Source organism: Enhydra lutris, unplaced genomic scaffold (genome assembly GCF_002288905.1).
Source record: "Enhydra lutris kenyoni isolate GAN:26980312 unplaced genomic scaffold, ASM228890v2 scaffoldscaffold41, whole genome shotgun sequence".
Taxonomy (NCBI): domain Eukaryota; kingdom Metazoa; phylum Chordata; class Mammalia; order Carnivora; family Mustelidae; genus Enhydra; species Enhydra lutris.
The window spans coordinates 14,343,034-14,361,544 of NW_019154125.1; the positions used below are offsets into that span (position 1 = coordinate 14,343,034).

At 36.1% G+C, this 18,511-nt stretch overlaps 1 protein-coding gene across 1 annotated transcript in view; it reads left to right on the forward strand.

Moving 5' to 3' along the window:
- Window positions 1-18,511, forward strand: part of LOC111155452 (peroxidasin like) — a 446,194-nt gene that overhangs the window by 235,759 nt on the left and 191,924 nt on the right. The window contains exon 4 of the mRNA XM_022515616.1: window positions 10,169-10,240. Within this exon, the coding sequence (XP_022371324.1) occupies window positions 10,169-10,240 (72 nt within the window). The remainder of the gene's footprint in view (window positions 1-10,168; window positions 10,241-18,511) is intronic.

Genomic DNA, 18,511 nt, shown 5'->3' on the forward strand with positions numbered 1-18,511 from the left:
TTGACTTATTTCACTCAGCATAATTTCATCCAGTCCCATCCATATTGATACAAAAGTTGGGTATTCATCCTTTCTGATGGAGACATAATACTCCATTGTATATATGGACCATATTTTCTTTATCCATTCGTCCATTGAAGGGCATCTTGGTTTTTTCCACAGTTTGGCAACTGTGGCCATTGCTGCTATGAACATTGGGGTACAGGTGGCCCTTCTTTTCACTACATCTGTATCTTTGGGGTAAGTACCCAGTAGTGCAATTGCAGGTTCATAGGGTATCACTAGTTTTAATTTCTTAAGGAATCTCTGCACTGTTTTCCAAAGTGGCTGCACCAACTTGCATTCCCACCAACACTGTAAGAGGGTTCCCCTTTCTCCACATCCTCTCCAACACTTGTTGTTTACTATCTTGTTGAATTTGGCCATTCTAACTGGTGTAACATGGTATCTCAATGTGGTTTTGATTTGAGTTTCCCTGATGGCTAATGATGAACATTTTTTCATGTGTCTGTTAGCTATTTATATGTCTTCTTTGGAGAAGTGTCTGTTCATGTCTTCTGTCGATTTTTGACATGATTATCTGTTTTTTGGGTGTTGAATTTGAGGAGTTTTTTTATAGATCTTGGATATCAGTCCTTTGTCTGTAATATCATTTGTGAATATCTTCTCTCATTTCATGGATTGCCTCTGTTTTGTCGACTGTTTCCTTTGCTGTGTAGAAGCTTTTGATTTTGATGAAGTCCCAAAAGTTCATTTTTTTGCTTTTGTTTCCTTTGCCTTTGGAGATTTGTCTTGAAAGAAGTTGCTGTGGCTGATGTTGAAGAGGTTATTGCCTATGTTCTTCTCTAGGATTTTGATAGATTCCTGCCTCACATTGAGGTCTTTTATCCATTTTGAGTTTATCTTTGTGTATGGTGTAAGAGAATGGTCGAGTTTCATTCTTCTATACATTGCTGTCCAGTTTTCCCAGCACCATTTATTGAAGAGATTGTCTTTTCCACTGGATATTTTTTCCTGCTTTGTCAAAGATTAACTGGCCATAGAGTTGCGGGTCCATATCTGGGCTCTCTGTTCTGTTCCACTGGTCTATGTCTCTGTTTTTGTGCCAGTACCATACTGTCTTGGTGATCAAAGCTTTGTAGTAAAGCTTGAAATCAGGCAACATGATGACCCCAGTTTTGTTTTTGTTTTTCAACATTTCCTTAGCAATTCGAGGGTCTTTTCTGATTCCATACAAATTTTAGGATTGTTCGTTCCAGCACTTTGAAAAATGCCAGTGGAATTTTGATTGGGATGGCATTGAAAGTATAGATTGCTCTGGGCAGTATAGACATTTTAACAATGTTTATTCTTCCGAGCCATGAGCATGGAATACTTTTTCACCTTTCTGTGTCTTCTTAATTTCTTTCATGAGTGTTCTGTAGTTTCTTGGGTACAGATTCTTTATCACTTTGGCTAGGCTTATTCCAAGGTATCTTAAGGTTTTTAGTGCTATTGTAAATGGAATCGATTCCCTAATTTCTCTTTCTACAGTTACATTGTGAATATATAAGAAAGCAAGTGATTTCTGTGCATTGATTTTGTATCCTGCCATATTAATGAATTGTTGTATGAGTTCTAGTAATTTGGGGGTGGGGTATTTTGGGTTTTCCACATAGAGTATCATGTCATCAATGAAGAGAGAGAGTTTGACTTCTTCTTTGCCAGTTTGATACCTTTTATTTCTTTTTGTTGTCTGATTGCTTTTGTTAGGACTTCCAGTACTATGTTGAATAAGAGTGGTAAGAGTGGGCATCCTTGTTGTGTTCCTGATCTTAAGGGAAAGGCTCTCAGCTTTTCCCCATTGAGAATGATATTTGCTGTGGGCTTTTAATAGATGGCTTTTATGAATTTGAGGAATGTTCCCTCTATCTCTACCACTCTAAAGAGTTTTAATCAGGAACAGATGCTGTATTTTGTCAAATGCTTTTTTCTGCATCATTTGAGAGTACCATGTGGTTCTTCTCTCTTCTCTTATTGATTTATTCTATCACACTGATTAATTTGTGAATGTTGAACTACCCTTGCATCCTGGGGATAAATCCCACCTGGTCATGGTGGATAATCTTTTTAATGTACTATTGGATCCTATTAGCTAGGATCTTGTTGAGAATCTTGGCATCCATATTCATCAGGAATATTGGTCTGAAATTCTCCCTTTTGAAGGAGTCTTTGCCTGGTTTGGGGATCAGTGTAATGCTGGCTTCATAAAAAGAGTCTGGAAGTTTTCCTTCTGTTTCTATGTTTTGAAACAGTTTCAGGAGAATAAGTATTATTTCTTCTTTGAATGTTTGTTAGAATTCCCCAGGGAATCTGTCAAGTTCTGGGCTCTGATTTTTGGGGAGGTTTTGGATCACTGCTTCAATCTCATTTCTAGATATTGGCCTATTCCGGTTGTCAATTTCTTCCTGTTTCAGTCTTGGAAGTTTATAGGTTTCCAGGAATGCATCCATTTCTTCTAGGTTGCTTAACTTATTGGCATATAACTGTTGATAATAATTTCTGATGATTGTTTCTATTTCCTTGGTGTTATTCATTATCTCTCCCCTTTCATTCATAATTTTATTAATTTGGGTCCTCTCTTTTCTTTTGGATTAGTTGGGCCAGTGATTTATCGATCTTATTCATTCTTTCAAAGAACCAGCTTCTAGTTTCGTTAATGTGTTCTATTATATCTCTAGTTTCTAACTCATTGATCTCTGCTCTGATCTTGATTATCTCCCTTTTTGTGCAGAGGTTAGCTTAATTGGTTGTTGATTTTCCAGTTCTTTAAGGTGTAGAGAGTTGGTGTATTATGGCTATGTGTTTCTCCCTTAGAACTGCCTTTGCTGTATCCCATAGGTTTTGGACTGATTTGGTTTCTATGAATTGTTTATGTTCTTCTTTGATTTCCTGGTTGATCCAAACATTCTTAAGCAGGATGTTCTTTAGCTTCCAAGTGTTTGAATTCCTTCTAAACTTTTTTTTGTGGTTGAGTTTCAGTTTCAAAATATTGTGGTCTGAGAATATGCAGGGAATAATCTCAATCTCAAGTTCAGCCCTGTTTTGTGGCCCACGTTGTGGTCTATTCTGGAGACCATTCCATGTGCACTTAAGAAGAATGAGTATTCTGTTGTTTTAGGGTGGAATGTTCTGTATATATCTATGAGGTCCATTTGATCCAATGTGTCATTCAAAGCTCTTGTTTCTTTATTAATTTTCTGCCTGGATGATCTGTCTATTACTGAGAATGGCATGTAAAGATCCCCTACAATTAATGTATTCATATCAGTATGACTTTTTATTTTGATTAACAGTTGGCTTATGTAGTTGGCTTATCCCATATTTGGGGCATAAATGTTTACAATTGTTAGATCTTCTTGCTGGATAGACCCTTTAAGCATGATATAATGTCCTTCTGTATCTCTGGTCTTTAGCTTAAAATCTAATTTATCTGATATGAAAATCATCACCTGCTTTCTTTTGAGGCCAGTTGTCATGAAAGATGGTTCTCTATCCCTTGACTTTCAGTCTGGATGTATCTTTAGGTTCCAAATGTGCCTCTTGTAGACAGCATATGGATGGATTCTCTCGTTTTATTCAGTTTGCAATCCTGTGCCATTTTATGGGAGCATTTAGGCTGTTCATGTTGAGAGTGATTATTGAAAAATAAGTTTTTAATGACATATTGTCTGTGAAGTCCTTGTTTCTATAGATTGTCTCTGTAAATTTCTGTTCTATGTCACTCTTGGGTTCTTTCTTCCTTTATAGAACCCCCCTTAATATTTCTTATAGTACTGGCGTGGTGATCACATACTCTTTTATACCTTGCTGGTGGAAACTCTTTACCTATCCATCCATTTTGAATGTCAGCCTTGCTGGATAAAGTATTCTTATGCATGCTTTTCTCATTTAATGCCCTGAAAATGTCTTGCCACCCTTTCTGGCTTGCCAGGTTTCTGTGGACAGGTATGATGTTATTCTGATGGGCCTTCCTCTGTACGTAAGGAATCTCTTCTCCCTAGCTGCCCTTAAGACCTCTTATCTAAAATTATGATTCTTGAATTTCACAACTAACTGTCTGGAGATCTTTATAGATTTGTTGATCTTGGAGGTGTCCTTTCTGCCTCTAGGACAAGAACACTTGTTCCATTCTCCAAATTGGAGAAATTTCATCCAGAATATTTTCAACCATATCTTCTAGTCTTCTGTCTTTCTCCACCCACTCAAGGATCCCAATATTTCTGACACTGGAGCATTTTGTCATGTCATTTATTTGCCTAATTCTGTTTTCATGGCTTCTAAGCTGTTTTTTCCCAGGCCTCCTCCTGATCCTTCTTTTCTATAAGTTTGTCTTCCAGATCACCAATTCTATCTTCTGCCTCAGTTACCCTAGCTGTTAGAATATTTAGATGAGATTGGATCTCATTGATAGCATTTTTAACATCTGACAGATCAGTTCTCACTTCCACCCTTAAAGATTTTATGTTGTCATTAATGGTTTTCTCCAACCTAGCCATTGCCTGGATAATTGTAACCCTGAATTCCCTTTCTGACATACTGTTTATGTCCATATCCAATAGTTCTGTGGCAGAGGGCACAGTCTCTGAATTTTTCCTCTGTTGGGTGTTCTTCCTTCTAGTCATTTTGGAAAGAGATGGTTGATGGGATAGCTGAATATATCAACCATGATCCAGGCAAGGTGCACCCTGGAAAGTTTCAGAACAATTAGAAGTCATGACCAACAAGAAACAAAAAGAGAGAGAGAAAAGAGAATACCTGCCAAAATGAGCCCCAAAAGTAAGATTTATAAGGTACATAAGCAAAAACGAACAAACAAAAAGACCAACAAAAGTAAATGAGAAGAAAAGGAAGAATAACCTGGCCAAAATGAACCCCAAGAATAAGATTTATATAATACCAGAACAAAAACAAATACAGAGAAACCTTGATCAAAGAATAAGATGGAAGGTGGTTATAAATCCTTGATGTGGGCAATGAAGGTTATTTTGATTCTTCCTGGGAATATCTTGTTAACTTTGTTAAAGTACTCAACTTTCCCAAATAGAGGGAATTAAAATTGGTTTATATATAAGGGTAGTATTGAATAGAGAAAAAGGATTACCTTGAAGCTTATATCTATATGTATATTTAAAAAAAAAGAAAAAGGAAAAGAAACAGTTATTTGTATGAAAAAGTTCAAGTTACAAAGTTATTATGGAATATGTTGTATTAAACTTCTAGTTGTAATGGTAAGTAGGTTCAAAAATTAAGATAATAAGAATTGTGAGAATGAGTTAAAAAAAGAAAGAAAGAAAGAAAGAAAGAAAGAAAGAAAGAAAAGAAAGAAAGAAAGAAAAGTTGTATCTAAGAAATATACAGGTTTTAGGCCAATACCAGGATGTTAATATATTGTTTTCCCCTGATGTTAGGGTTTCACAGTTTTATGGAGACCCTGTGGTGGTTGTCCTCTTGTTCTTTTGGGTTGTCCTCTGGGGGAGGTGTCTGCTGCATTGTTTTCCCATCTTGTTTGGGTTGAGTCACCTTGCCTGTTATCAAGGGGCTGGCTCTGTGGAAACTGGTTTTTTAGGCTTTTGTTCTCTGGAGGTTTTTGTTCTTTGGCGGCTTTTTGTGGCTTTTCAGAGGGTCAGAGCAAAGAAAGAATCTGTCTACACCTAGACCTCCACCTCAGAAAGAAGCCTCAGACTGTTTCCCTCTGGGTGGTCCAGAACACACAGACTCCCCATCTTCAAACTCTACTGAACAACATAACCTCCCATAGGCAGTGTGCACCATCATCCCAGTAGTTCCCCAAAGCTCCCACTTGTCTCTGCACACCCTGTGCCACTAAAACCAGGAGCTATATTGGTCCAGAGAGCTATATTGGTCCAGGAGCAGTCTGGGACTGCTGTCTGGAGTCCAGGCCTATGCCGAGTACACTCAGGCACTGGGTTTGCACAGGTCTCAGAAAGCTGCAGGCCAAGGAATCTCTACCGGAGATCTCATGGGGTTTTCTAAGGTGTGGGCTGGGAGCGCTCAGAGCCTTCTGCTAGTCACAGAAGGCTGTAGTCCTAGATACCACCAGTCACCACCTGCACTGGCTCTCTCAGGCCTGGGCAGGAGTGTACCAAGCCTAAGTGGTGGTGCAAGCAGTGAAAAGCCACGGGCTCAGGGACCATGGACTGGAGGCCCTTCTGGACTCTCTCTGGCATGGCTGGTTGCCTGTGTTGACTGTCCGGGAACATGGGCTTAGGCCTGTGTCCATGACCACCCAACTCCACCAGTTGCCCTTAAGATCTTTTGCTCTTTTTGAGTGCTTTTAACCAGACTCCAAGTTTGTATTGGGGTATTACTTTCCAAGGGGTCACTTCTGGTGGCTTCCTTCCCCTTCTGTTTATCCTCCAATATCAGTCCGACCTTTCCCACTCCACTTTACCTCTCCACTGATGTCTTCTGCCCCCATGGAGACCCAGAAGTGTATAATCTTACATCTCAGGCTGATTTCATGGGTGTTCAGAGTGTTCTGGTAGATATTTAGCTCACTCAGAGAACTGATTGAAACAAGGTCTCCTACTTCTCTGCCATTGGGCCCCTCTGCCCCATTTTTTTTTTTATTATTTTAGAAGGTTATCATAAATATTGGTCCTTAGAACTACTAAGTGGTGAGTTCAGTTTGCTAATATTTTTATTAATTTTGCATTGATATTCAAAGATAAGACGAGTTTATTGTTTTCTTGTGCAAAATTTCTCAACTTTAGATACTAACATTTGATTTGAGTAGCAGGTGATTAGACATGAGGGTAGAGAAGAGAGCTTTGGATGGCTTATTTCTTAGTTCAAGGACATGCTCTTCTGTTGACAGAATGAATCACAATTACTTTATTCAGTCTAGCCTTTTTTGGTGTGTTTTTATTTTTTAATTTTTTTAAAGGTTTTATTTATTTGACAGAGAGAGAGGGCAAGACAGCACAAACAGGAAGACTCCCCACTGAGCAAGGAGTCTCTTGTAGGACTCAATCCCAGGACCCTGGGCCCATGATCTTAGCCAAAGGCAGAGGCTTACCCAACTGAGCCACCCAGGTGCCCCTGGGTGTGTCTTTAGATTATCTGATATTATCTTAGTCTCTGTAAGACCCTTTGGCTTCTTACTTCCTTCTTTACCTTTAATACCACTCTTCCACAAGATGCTTAGCAATTGTAAGGTGCTTCCCCTATTCATTTTCTCAGCCCTTTTCTGTCAATTCCCAGGAGTTAGGGCTCTGATTCCCCTGAGCTCAGACAGATTTTCATCAGGTTGGTATTTTCTCAGCTTTCTTTTTCCACCCCTTCCATCCATCTCCCTTGCCTATAAAATCCTGCCTGACCCATTTCTGCAAGACAGCCTCTGGATCTGACTTTGCTGGTGTTACTATTTCCCCTACTTAATGTGAATTTAAGTTACTGATTTTCTGTTTCTCCTAGTCATGGCATAGGTTGTATTCTAGATGATTTGTTTTTTCCTCTTAGTTCAGTTTTAGGATATGTGGAGAGGTTTGAATTCAGGTAGTTTCCATTATCCCACAGGAAGCTGGAAGTTCTCTTGCTGTTGTTAACTTAAGGAGCAGTGTATCTTGAATGCATACATTATCATTTTAATCAACATGTACATATCTAACTACAGAAGTTTTATTGCTTCTTTTTAAAATACCATTTGGTCACCTTTTTAGTATTGTTTTCTATAAGATATAAGTCTAAAATGAATCTGTATATATGATATAAAATTTTACAGGTGGTTTTCAGTTCTGAGATTCCTCAATGAATATTTGATAATGTAGTTTAGTTTTTATGAAGCAGCTCATCATTATTTGAATATGATAGTAATAAAAAAACAATTTAATCCTTTATACACATCTTTACAGAAATTGGGTCAATTTTTTATGCTTCAGGATATGATACCTGAAAAGTAATGTGGTTCCTTGACATTCTGATAGTATAAGGGTTCTTACCAGGGAGGAATATTTGAATCCTCTGGAATAAATTTACAAAATACTTTTTACCTGGTTTCTACCCATAGAATATAGGTTTAAACTTTTCTACATATTATTATCATCTTTGGAATTTTGAAGAATCTCAGCGCTATTTCACATGGTGGACCCATTATGAAATCAGAGTTCACAGAGGCAGTATCCCAGATATCAGTATAAGGCCTGAGATAGAGCCAAAATGATGTCTTTGAAATATTGATTCGTGTACCTATACATGGATTCACACACAATTGATGTAGGAAAAATGTTAGGGTTGGAAACTGATGGCCAAGAAATTATTCTTAAGATGTCTTTGGTGTAAAAAGATGGCTTTATTAAAACACAGGGACAGGACCTGTGGGCAGAAAGAGCAGCACTGGGTCATGAAAAATGGCCTGTTATATACTTTCAAGTTGGAAGGGAGTTAGGGATGGCATAAACCACCCAGATATTTTGGAAACAAGGTTTCCAGGGTCCTGAGGGGGTTAGCTATTGTTAGGAAAATGTTATTTATTACTGTTTAGTAAAAACACAGTCATGAGGATCTTCAGATGTATATCAGTGAGTCATATGTTTGGAAGATGATTGCTAACATGTATCTTGGGGGTTAGAGATAAAAGAAGTTTCCAAAGGAATTTTATATGTTATAGTAGGCTTACAGAATCCTGCAGGTCAGTCTAAGATTGCCTTTTGCACTTAGCAAAGTATTAAAATCGAGGCAACTGGGTTCCTAGAGGAATGTCACTCTGCCTGTTTCAAGGACTTGTCAATGGGTTCTAAGTAGTAAGAAAATTTAATAGTTTTTCTTCTGCTTTTGTTTCCCAGATCATAACCATAGTTGAGAACCAGTGGTGGTTTTTGAGACCACAGCTCAATAGTCTTTATGAGCTAGTTAAAGAAACATGGTTCTAGAAAATTCCATTTCTTGTTTTCCTAACATATAGCTATATTTTTGAGATTGTTAGGTAAAAGCAAGATTTTCCATAGTACCAAATAATGCTAAGGAAATATCTCCAGTAAGACATAAATCTCTACCAGTTACTACTACTGTTCTGAGAAACTTACAGAGGTTCTAATCTGTGAGAAGAGGAAGTAATTTGGAATTTCCAAAGCTTCCCTAAGCACATTTTGGAAAAGCAATCTTTTTCATTTTCAACTAGAACTGTGATTATGGCTTCTATGGTTTTTAAGTCATCTGCAGAAAGATTACTTCAGAATCAACTGGGAAACTTGTTAAGAGTGCAGTTTCCTAAACCTCACCCCAAGAGAATTGGATTGAGTAGGGCTGGGGGCAAGCTCAGGAGTTGTTTTTAGCAACCACCAGGTGATTCTGATGCATTCAAAGTCACTATGAGCTCTAGCGTATGCAAAGATGCATTCCAGAGGAACTCAGTAGAAAGTTTTAGGAATTCTGATAGCCTCAGATCCCCAGAGGCACAAGTAGAAAAGATATAGATTTCACTTTCATGACATTCACAAAGTATTCACATAGAGATCTAAAAGATGAAATAACTTTTCTATCCTATAGTTGATGAAAAAAGAACATAGTGTTCATATGTTGTGTAAATTGTTTTCATTAAATCTTTTGGCCGGAATAGTTACATCATCATATTTGTAAATCCATTAACAGGTTCTTTTCCTGTAGGTTTTCAGCAGCAGCCATGGGAGAACCAAAATACATCTTGTGGATCCTGTTAATATGTGTTTACTCCCTTCAGATGAGTCCTATGATATTTGCCAGCTTTGCAAATATAACTCCTGGTTCAATATATTCTGTATGATAGAATGAATTTGAAAAAAAAATTGTTATAGTGCAACTTTTCTTTTTCTTAGAAAAGTTGTTACCCAGTACATGTGACCTCATTAGTCAGAACTTTTCTACAATCACTCTAAGTTTTAGAAGTTAAGGCAGTGATCCTTAATATTTTGGATCAAGGATTTCATTGAGAATCTGACAAGAGCCTTGGAACTGTCTTGCCCAGATACTTGGACATATTTAAATGAAATCAAAGTCTCCATATATTTTTAGGGAATCTATTAACATCCCAAAGCTCTTTAGAGTCACGTTGTAGCTTAAAAATTCCTGATATAAGAAATGTGGCATCTATGCAAATTCATAACTTAATAGAATTTTATATGTTTTTCAGGTATCTGTACAAGAACGAAATTCATGCCCTAGATAAGCAAACATTTAAAGGACTCATATCTTTGGAACAGCTGTAAGTAATAAAAACTTCTTATTGAATCATTGATGGCTATGGTTCAAATAGAAGCTTTTTAAGTGTCATTATGTGATAGTTGAGCAATTATTTTAAGTTTTGTCACGCAGCTTGAATGATTGAATATTCTGTCATCAGTTGGATAAAAATCAGAATGTATGACAGAGTTGGCATGAGGGCAGGGAGATAGACAGCGCTTGGTTGGAATCCCAGCTCCTGCATTTATTAGTTGTATGCTATTGGGCAAGTTGCCTTCCCTGAATCTGTTTCTAAATCTCTGAAATGAAGGTATTTCTACTATAGATTAAGATATTCCAAACAAAGAGTCTAGTTTATCACTTGACACAAAATAGACATCTCATAGAAGGTAATTGATACCTGTGATTTATCAAGTTCATAGTCATTTATCTGATATGGGAACTCCCAGAGCATGAGCTCTAACCTCTTGTTCGACAAATGAATAACCAAATCCAATGTTAATTAAGTGACTTGCTTAAGGTTAAAAGTTTGTGGAATTGTTATTACAACCTAGATCTCCTGACTGCTATTCTAGTGCACTTTTTAGCATTTGACACCTTACTGCTGGTTTCATGAATAATTTGAAATCCCATAAAATTTAGTTTCACTTTTCAGAATTTCAGTTTGAAATATGAATTCTTCAGTATGAAAAAATTATGTTATATTGTTACTGTTACTGAATGGCAATTTGATGTTTTAGTGAGACATTTCTCTCAATTTTTAGTGCTGTGATGCAAATACTAATAAAATATTTGAAGATATTTTACCTCATTCATGACAAGCTATGGGCTATTTATCAGCTCAGATATATAGAATATTCCTTGATCTTTGATTAATAGGACTCTTAAATACTAGAAGCTTTTGATTCTCAGTTTTGTTTCTATCTTCACTGTGGCTTCTTATTTTCAAAGGCTATTTGCAATCATTTCTGTAAGAAATATGCTTCTGTAACAGTCCAAAGAAATCCAGATTTCTGTTTCCTGGAAGGCCAAAGTGTTAGACTATTGTATTAAAATATGATCAATTGGAGATATATATATATATATATATATTTTTTTTAAGAATTTATTTATTTGACAGAGTGAGAGAAGGAGAGAGAACACAAGCAGGGGGAGCAGCAGAGGGAGAGGGGGAAGCAGGCGCCCTGCTCAGCAGGGAGCCTGATGTGAGACTCGATCCCGGGACCCTGAGATCATGACCCGAGCTGAAGGCAGAGGCTCAATCCACTGAGCCACCCAAGAGCCCCAATTGGATATATTTTTACAAACATTTATTTCTATTTACTTCTCTGCTTATTAATTTTCTTTTACATAACTAATGAGTCATCCTATGACAAAGTGTGTTTCTTCATCTTTAGGTGATTTTTACTATATTGTAGAACCATCACAAAAACCATTAAGTATAACTTCTTTAATAACAAAAACAAACAAAACCCTTATTACTGTGATGTATTTTTCATCAAATATAGTCACAGATAGTTTATAAAAATTAACATATGAAAAGTTCTAATTCTTGTTTAAAGTACACATAATACTCACCAGTAAATGCTTTATATTCTGATAATAATTATTGGTCTTACTAATATTGAGTAATATTATTGCTTAAAGCCATGGAAATAGGCATTTCTGTTTGCTAATTTTAAAGCATGATTCCATGCTCTTGTGAATCACTATTCAAAGAGGATTTTTGGAATCCAAATATGTAATCTCTAATCCTTGGAATTTTTCATAATTTTAATTATAGCTCTGAAAGCCAATTCATTCCCATATCTCTATCAAACTAAAGAAGAGCTTGAAATGCCTAAAATATTTTTTCTTTAAGATCTATATACATGTCCTTTCTTTTAATGATTCTTATCGTTCACAATGCTTTGGGATTAAAATCCTTTTTGAGAAAGGCAGGAAGACATGATAGTTGTTTCCATAGCCTTGAAAATATAGTAGGGCATTGTAATGGCAATTCTGCTACTGACATGATTGTTTAAATTCAGTATGAAAGTATACTTTTTGGTTTTCCTGTAGTCTTTAAGACATAGTCTGTGATCTAAAAAAGTGGCAATGAAAAGTGAAGAAAGGATATTGAAGTAGGATTTGTTAATGTAATTCTTTTTTTTTTTTGATCTTTTGGTCAATTGAAAATTTGGTAAACTATATTCATTTTTTTTAAAAGATTTTATTTATTTTTGTTTGCTTATTTGACAGAGAGAGAGAGTATGAGCTGTAGGGAGGGGTAGAGAGAGAAAGAGAATGTCAAGCCTACTCCATGGTTAGCACAGAGCTGACATGGGCTTGATCTCAAGACCTTGAGATCATGGTCTTAGCTGAAATCAAGAGTTAAATAGTTAACTGACTGAGCCATCTAAGTGATCCAAACTATGTTCCTTTTTTAGAACCACTTTATTGAGGTATGATTATCACATAAAAGGATGTGCATGCTTTATGTAAACAACTTGATGAGTTTGGAGATAAGTATACACCAATAAAACCATTGCCACAATCTATGTCATAAATATATCCATCACTTCCAAAAGTTTCCTTCCATCCCTGTATTATAAGTATTTTTGATAAGAACACATAATATACCCTCTTAGCAAATGTTTAAGCATACAGTTAGCCTTAAGTCCTGAAACTATAACATTACCAGAACAATACATAAAGTCTTCTTGACAGTGGTCTTCAATGATTTCCTGGATATGAAAGTGAAAGCACAGACTACAAAAGCAAAAATAGACAATTAGAGTTACATCAAACTAAAAAATACTTCTGTACAACAAAGGAAAACATCAACAAAATGAAAGGCACCTCATGTAATGGAAAAATATTTGCAAACATATATCCAATAAATCCAAAACATATGAGGAACTCTTACAATTCAATAGCAAAAATCCAAATAACCTGATTAAAAAACAGGGAAAGGAGTTGAAAAGATATTTCCCCCAGAAAGACTTACAAATGGCCAACAAGTATATGAAAGTGTTCTCAATGTCACTAATCATCAGGGAAATGCAAATTAAAAACATGATGTGAAGTCACCTCACACTTGTTAGCATGGCTATTATTAAAAAAAAAAAAGTGGGGCGCCTGGGTGGCTCAGTGGGTTAAGCCACTGCCTTCGGCTTGGGTCGTGATCTCGGGGTCCTGGGGTCAAGTCCCACATCGGGCTCTCTGCTCGGCAGGAAGCCTGCTTCCCTCTCTCTCTCTGCCTGCCTCTCCGTCTACTTGTGATCTCTCTCTGTCAAATAAATAAATAACATCTTTAAAAAAAAATTATTTAAAAAAAAAAGAGTATTGGTGAAGATGGTGCAGAGGAAAGAGAATTCCTTGCACAGTGTTGGTGGGAATGTAAATTGGTGCAGCCACTATGGAAAAAAGTACAGACATTTCTCAAAAAATTAAAAATAGAATTACCATGTGATCCACCAATCACACTTCTGGATATTTATTCAAAGAAGTTGAACTCAGGATCTGAAAGAGATACCTGCATTCCCATGTTCACTGCAACATTATTTATAATAGCCCTCTGTCCACTGACAAATGAATTGATAAGGAAAATGTGGTACATACATACACCAGAATATTATTCAGGATCAAAAAAGAAAGAAATCCTGCCATTTGTGATAACCTGATCGAATTTGGAAGACATTATGCTAAGTGAAGTAAGCCTGACACAGAAGGACAAATACTATATAATACCACTTGTAAGAGAAATCTAAATAGTCAAAAAAGCACAGAGTAGAATAGTGGTTGCCAGGGGATGGGGGCGGGAGAAATGGGGAGCTGTTAATCAAAGGGTGCAATCTTTTAGTAATGAGAAATGAATAAAACCTAGCAATCTGCTGTACAAAATAGTGACAAGCCACATTCTGCTTTAAAGATAAATGCTTTCTTTATATTGCATTAGAATATCTTCCATGTGTTGGCTACATGAAGATAAATTTTGATATTAAATACAAGTAATAAAGCATAAATGTTATTTTAAGCATTAATAAGGCACAGTTGTTTCTGTAGAATAATTTATATTATATTGATTGTGTCAGGGCAGTGAATGGAGTAAGGAGTAATTATCTTTATAAGAAATAGAATGAATTTTTATGTAGGAAGATAGAATTATTATATATTAAGAAAGTGTATATTAAATGAATATTTATGAGGATTCAATCAATTTTATCAAAGGTAAAGACCATTTCCTTGGGTATAATTTTCCATTTTTTATATAGTTGAACACCACTGTTTAAGGGCAATAACATCTCCAAAGCATGTTTTTATTCTGCAAATGATGCAGAGGACTCTAATGCTTCTACCTTTCTGAACAAGAGTACCTGCTGTGTTCTTAGAAAGTACAGTTTAATATTTCAGTCATCCTGTTTTCAATTACTCTTCTTCATCCAAAATTTCTGTCTTTATTCTCCTGATCCAATGGACATATTTTCATTGATAATTTTTTTTGCCAATAAATTTCTTATCCTAACCTCCTTAATAGGCACTGAGTATCTCTTGTGAAATGATATTTTCTAGCAATGGTCCTCATATGACCACTGAACTAGAAGTGATACAATCCATTTTAGTTAGTCATTATTTTAAACTTAAAATATTTCCTTTTCAATGTATAACTTCATATTCCTTACTTTTTCTTTTCTTTAGATGTTTACTTATAGCTAAGTGATATATTTTATCTAGAGCATTTCTATTATATAAAAACAGGCTTTCATACCTGTGTTAAACTGTTATGTTTTGCTCCATGTCTTAAATATCAACATCATATTCCATTGTCTACTGAAATTACAGAAAGAGACAGAACAGTGTTTCCAAGAACGTAAGATCTTATGAACTAAGTTTGAACTAAGTGTGAACTAAGACTGAACTAAATTTGATCTGACTGAACATGTGTTGCAGTTATTATTTAATCTTGAGCATTTCACTTTACAATTCTAAACCTTATTTTCCTTATATTGTTTTTTAAATAAGGATAATAGTAGCTATTTGCCAGGCTAACTCTGAGATCCAAGGATAATATAGATAAAACACTTGGCAAGAGTTGATCCTGAAATAACAATACCTATTATTATTTTTTTAAATTTTTCCATAGCATATATTCTTTCTTTTTTTAAAAATTTCAATTAATTTTTTTCAGTGTTCCAAAATTCATTGTTTATGCACCACACCCAGTGCTCCATGCAATATATGCCCTCCATAATACCCACCACCAGGCTCACCCAACCCCCCACTCCCTCCCCTCCAAAACCCTCAGTTTGTTTCTCAGAGTCCACAGTCTTTCATGGTTTGTCCCCCTCTCCAATTCCCCCCCCACTCACTTCTCTCCATCTCCCAATGTCTTCTGTGTTATTCCTTATGCTCCACAAGTAATACCTATTATTTTTATAATTATATTTATTATTATTTTATAGTTATTAATTCACTATTTTCTGAACAACTTGTTAAAAAAACCCAGCTAATTTGGGGCACCTAGATGGCTCAGTGGGTTAGGCCTCTGCCTTCAGCTTAGGTCATGGTCTCAGGGTCCTGGGATCGAGCCCCACATAGAGCTTTCTGCTTAGCGGGGAGCCTGCTTCACCTCTCCCTCTGCCTGCCTCTCTGCCTACTTGTGATCTCTCTCTCTCTCTGTCAAATAAATAAATAAAGTCTTTTTTTTAAAAAAAGAAACAGCTAATTTGTTATTTATTTATTTAAAGAAATGGCTAATTTAAATGGTGTATTTTTTAAAAAGACTTACTTATTTGATAAAGAGAGAGAGTAGGGGTGGGGAGGGACAAAGGGAAAGGAAAGGGAGAGAGAAGCAGACTTTGTCCTGAGTGTGGAGCCTGAAGCAGGGCTTGACCTCATGACCTTGAGATCACGACCTAAGCTGCAACTAAGAGTTGGATGCTTAACTGACCGAGCCACTCAGGTGTCCCTAAATGGTATATTTTTTAAATACAAAGTTAAACTTAGCTAGTGATATAAAGTATTATTAACTTAATGTCTTTGACTTTTCTTGATCTGCGTAGTTTATCTTAAAGGACTTTTCAACTTGATTACTTAACATAAGCCATAAATGACTATAAATGCTAACAAGATACCATCTTTTTAAACACGAAAATATATCAAATTATAAAGTTAATATTTCAAAGGTTTTTAAAAGTATCTTTTTTTTTTTCAAGAAGCTTCAAGCCTGATTGCATTTTTTTAAGAATATAAAATTACAAAGAACAGAATAGCTAGCTTAATGTTTTTGGATTTATAGATACTTGACAAATACAAAAATTTTGACTGGAACAAAAGAATATATGCGTAAAACTTCTTTTGCTCATTCATTGCCTGAAAGTCCTGCATTAGAGCCCCCTTGGGCTTATCTAAATTGTCACTGTCATTCATCCAAAAATCACCAGGTAAATCTCTGTGGTTAAACAAATTGAGTTTGTCACTAATTGCAGTGAATGAGAACACATGCTGTGGGGAGTCATGGGGACTGTCATTAAGAGGATGTTAGAAAAAACATGTTATAAACTTAAACTTTGGCTAGGTGATTTTGGAGAGGGAAAGAAGGCAGGGATTTACTCTAAATTGAATAATTCCAGAAAATGTGCACCAACCCTATGATTGTGTATCTTAATTAATCTTATCTATAGGGAGGGGAGAATAGAATGAGAATAAAACTGTAATTGATAGGCTATAGGATTCACTGAATCTGGCCAAAAGAAGAGGGTGTTTGGTATTTTGTGGGTGGCAAAGTAACCTTGTTTTTGTTTGTGCTTAGACAAAATTAGCAAGTAGCCTTGTTTTGTTCCATTTTATCAAGGTCTCAGAGTAACCTTGTCTTAGCTTGGATTCTGTGAGATTATGTTCAGTAGAATACCATGGCCTATCCATGAGTGCCAGGCCAGCTTTTGAATGTCAAAGATAATCTTTCTTTTTTTTTTGTTTTTCTTTTGTCAAGATAAATTAGAGCCCAGAATTCAGAATAAAGCATAGATCATTACGGCAGTAAAGATTCTTTATTAAAGACTTTATTTAAAATGATCCTTCCATCAGATCACTAGTAACTTATTCTCAGTTTAAAAAGGATCTTTGATGTATAACATCTGAAAAAGTTCCATTGATTTATAAACAGAGACAAATTTCTGCTTTTGACTATGATGTTGTAGGAGACAGCAGATTTACATTCTGCTTTTAAAACCCCAAAAACCAGACAAAATATATAAACCAGCAGTTTTCAGGCAATGGACAACAGACAACAAAGAACTGTGATCCATGACACAGGGACTCATGATGTGATCTCTGTGATTATGCAGTTTCCAGGTTGAAGCACAGGGAGGGTTACATAGCCAGAGACTGGGTGAGTTGAGGAGGCAAAAATTGGAGTTTGGGGGTTCCGGCATGGTGAAAACTGGTGACATGGGGCACCAGAGAGCAGAAAGCCCCATGGAGAGGGCTCTGGACCTCCAGGGGTTTCTCCTACTCTTTGGCTGGATACTGATCAGTACAAACTTCAGGAAACTACCTGTGCATAGAAGAGAACTACTGGAAATCTCTAGGTCAGAAAATTCCTGAATTTCCTACCCAGGGCAGAGAATATTTTGTGGTACTACCAGCCAGTGTGGAAGGACCTTATGCTACTTAGCACTGGATAGAGTTCTCAGTAGAGTGTCACCTTAATAGAAGGGCTAAATGAGTCCTAAGATGAAGATTTCTTTATCTGCTCTAATATGGGTTAAAACAAGCCAAAGAGAATCAAACTGCTCTCAGGTAATATAACTGTGCAGAATGAAGTCCACTATTCATCAAGGAAATGCAACAAAATCCAGCCGTGAATAACCCAACATTCACAATTCTGATTCAATCAGAAATTGCCAAGCAAGCACATCATGACAGAGTTATAAAATCAAGAAACCAAAACCTGATAATACTAAAAGGAAAAATAAGCAAATTGAACACTCTTCTGTCAATAATTGATAGAAAAATAGATGGAAAAATCACTAAGCATATAGGAGACCAGAATACCAGTACCGACTTGACCTAACTGAAAGTAATAGGGCACTCCACCTCAAACCTGAAAAAGATACATTTTCAAGTGCAGAAGGAACACTTACAGAGATAGATCATATTCTAAACTACAAAATAATTCTAAATAATTTTCTTTTTTTAGTTGCAAATGGATTTATCCATAAATAGGAGAGAATTGCAATTTGGGACAAACTAGCTATGGTAAGCCATAGACAAATCCAACAAACAAAGGAGAAAATGTTATTTCATGAGG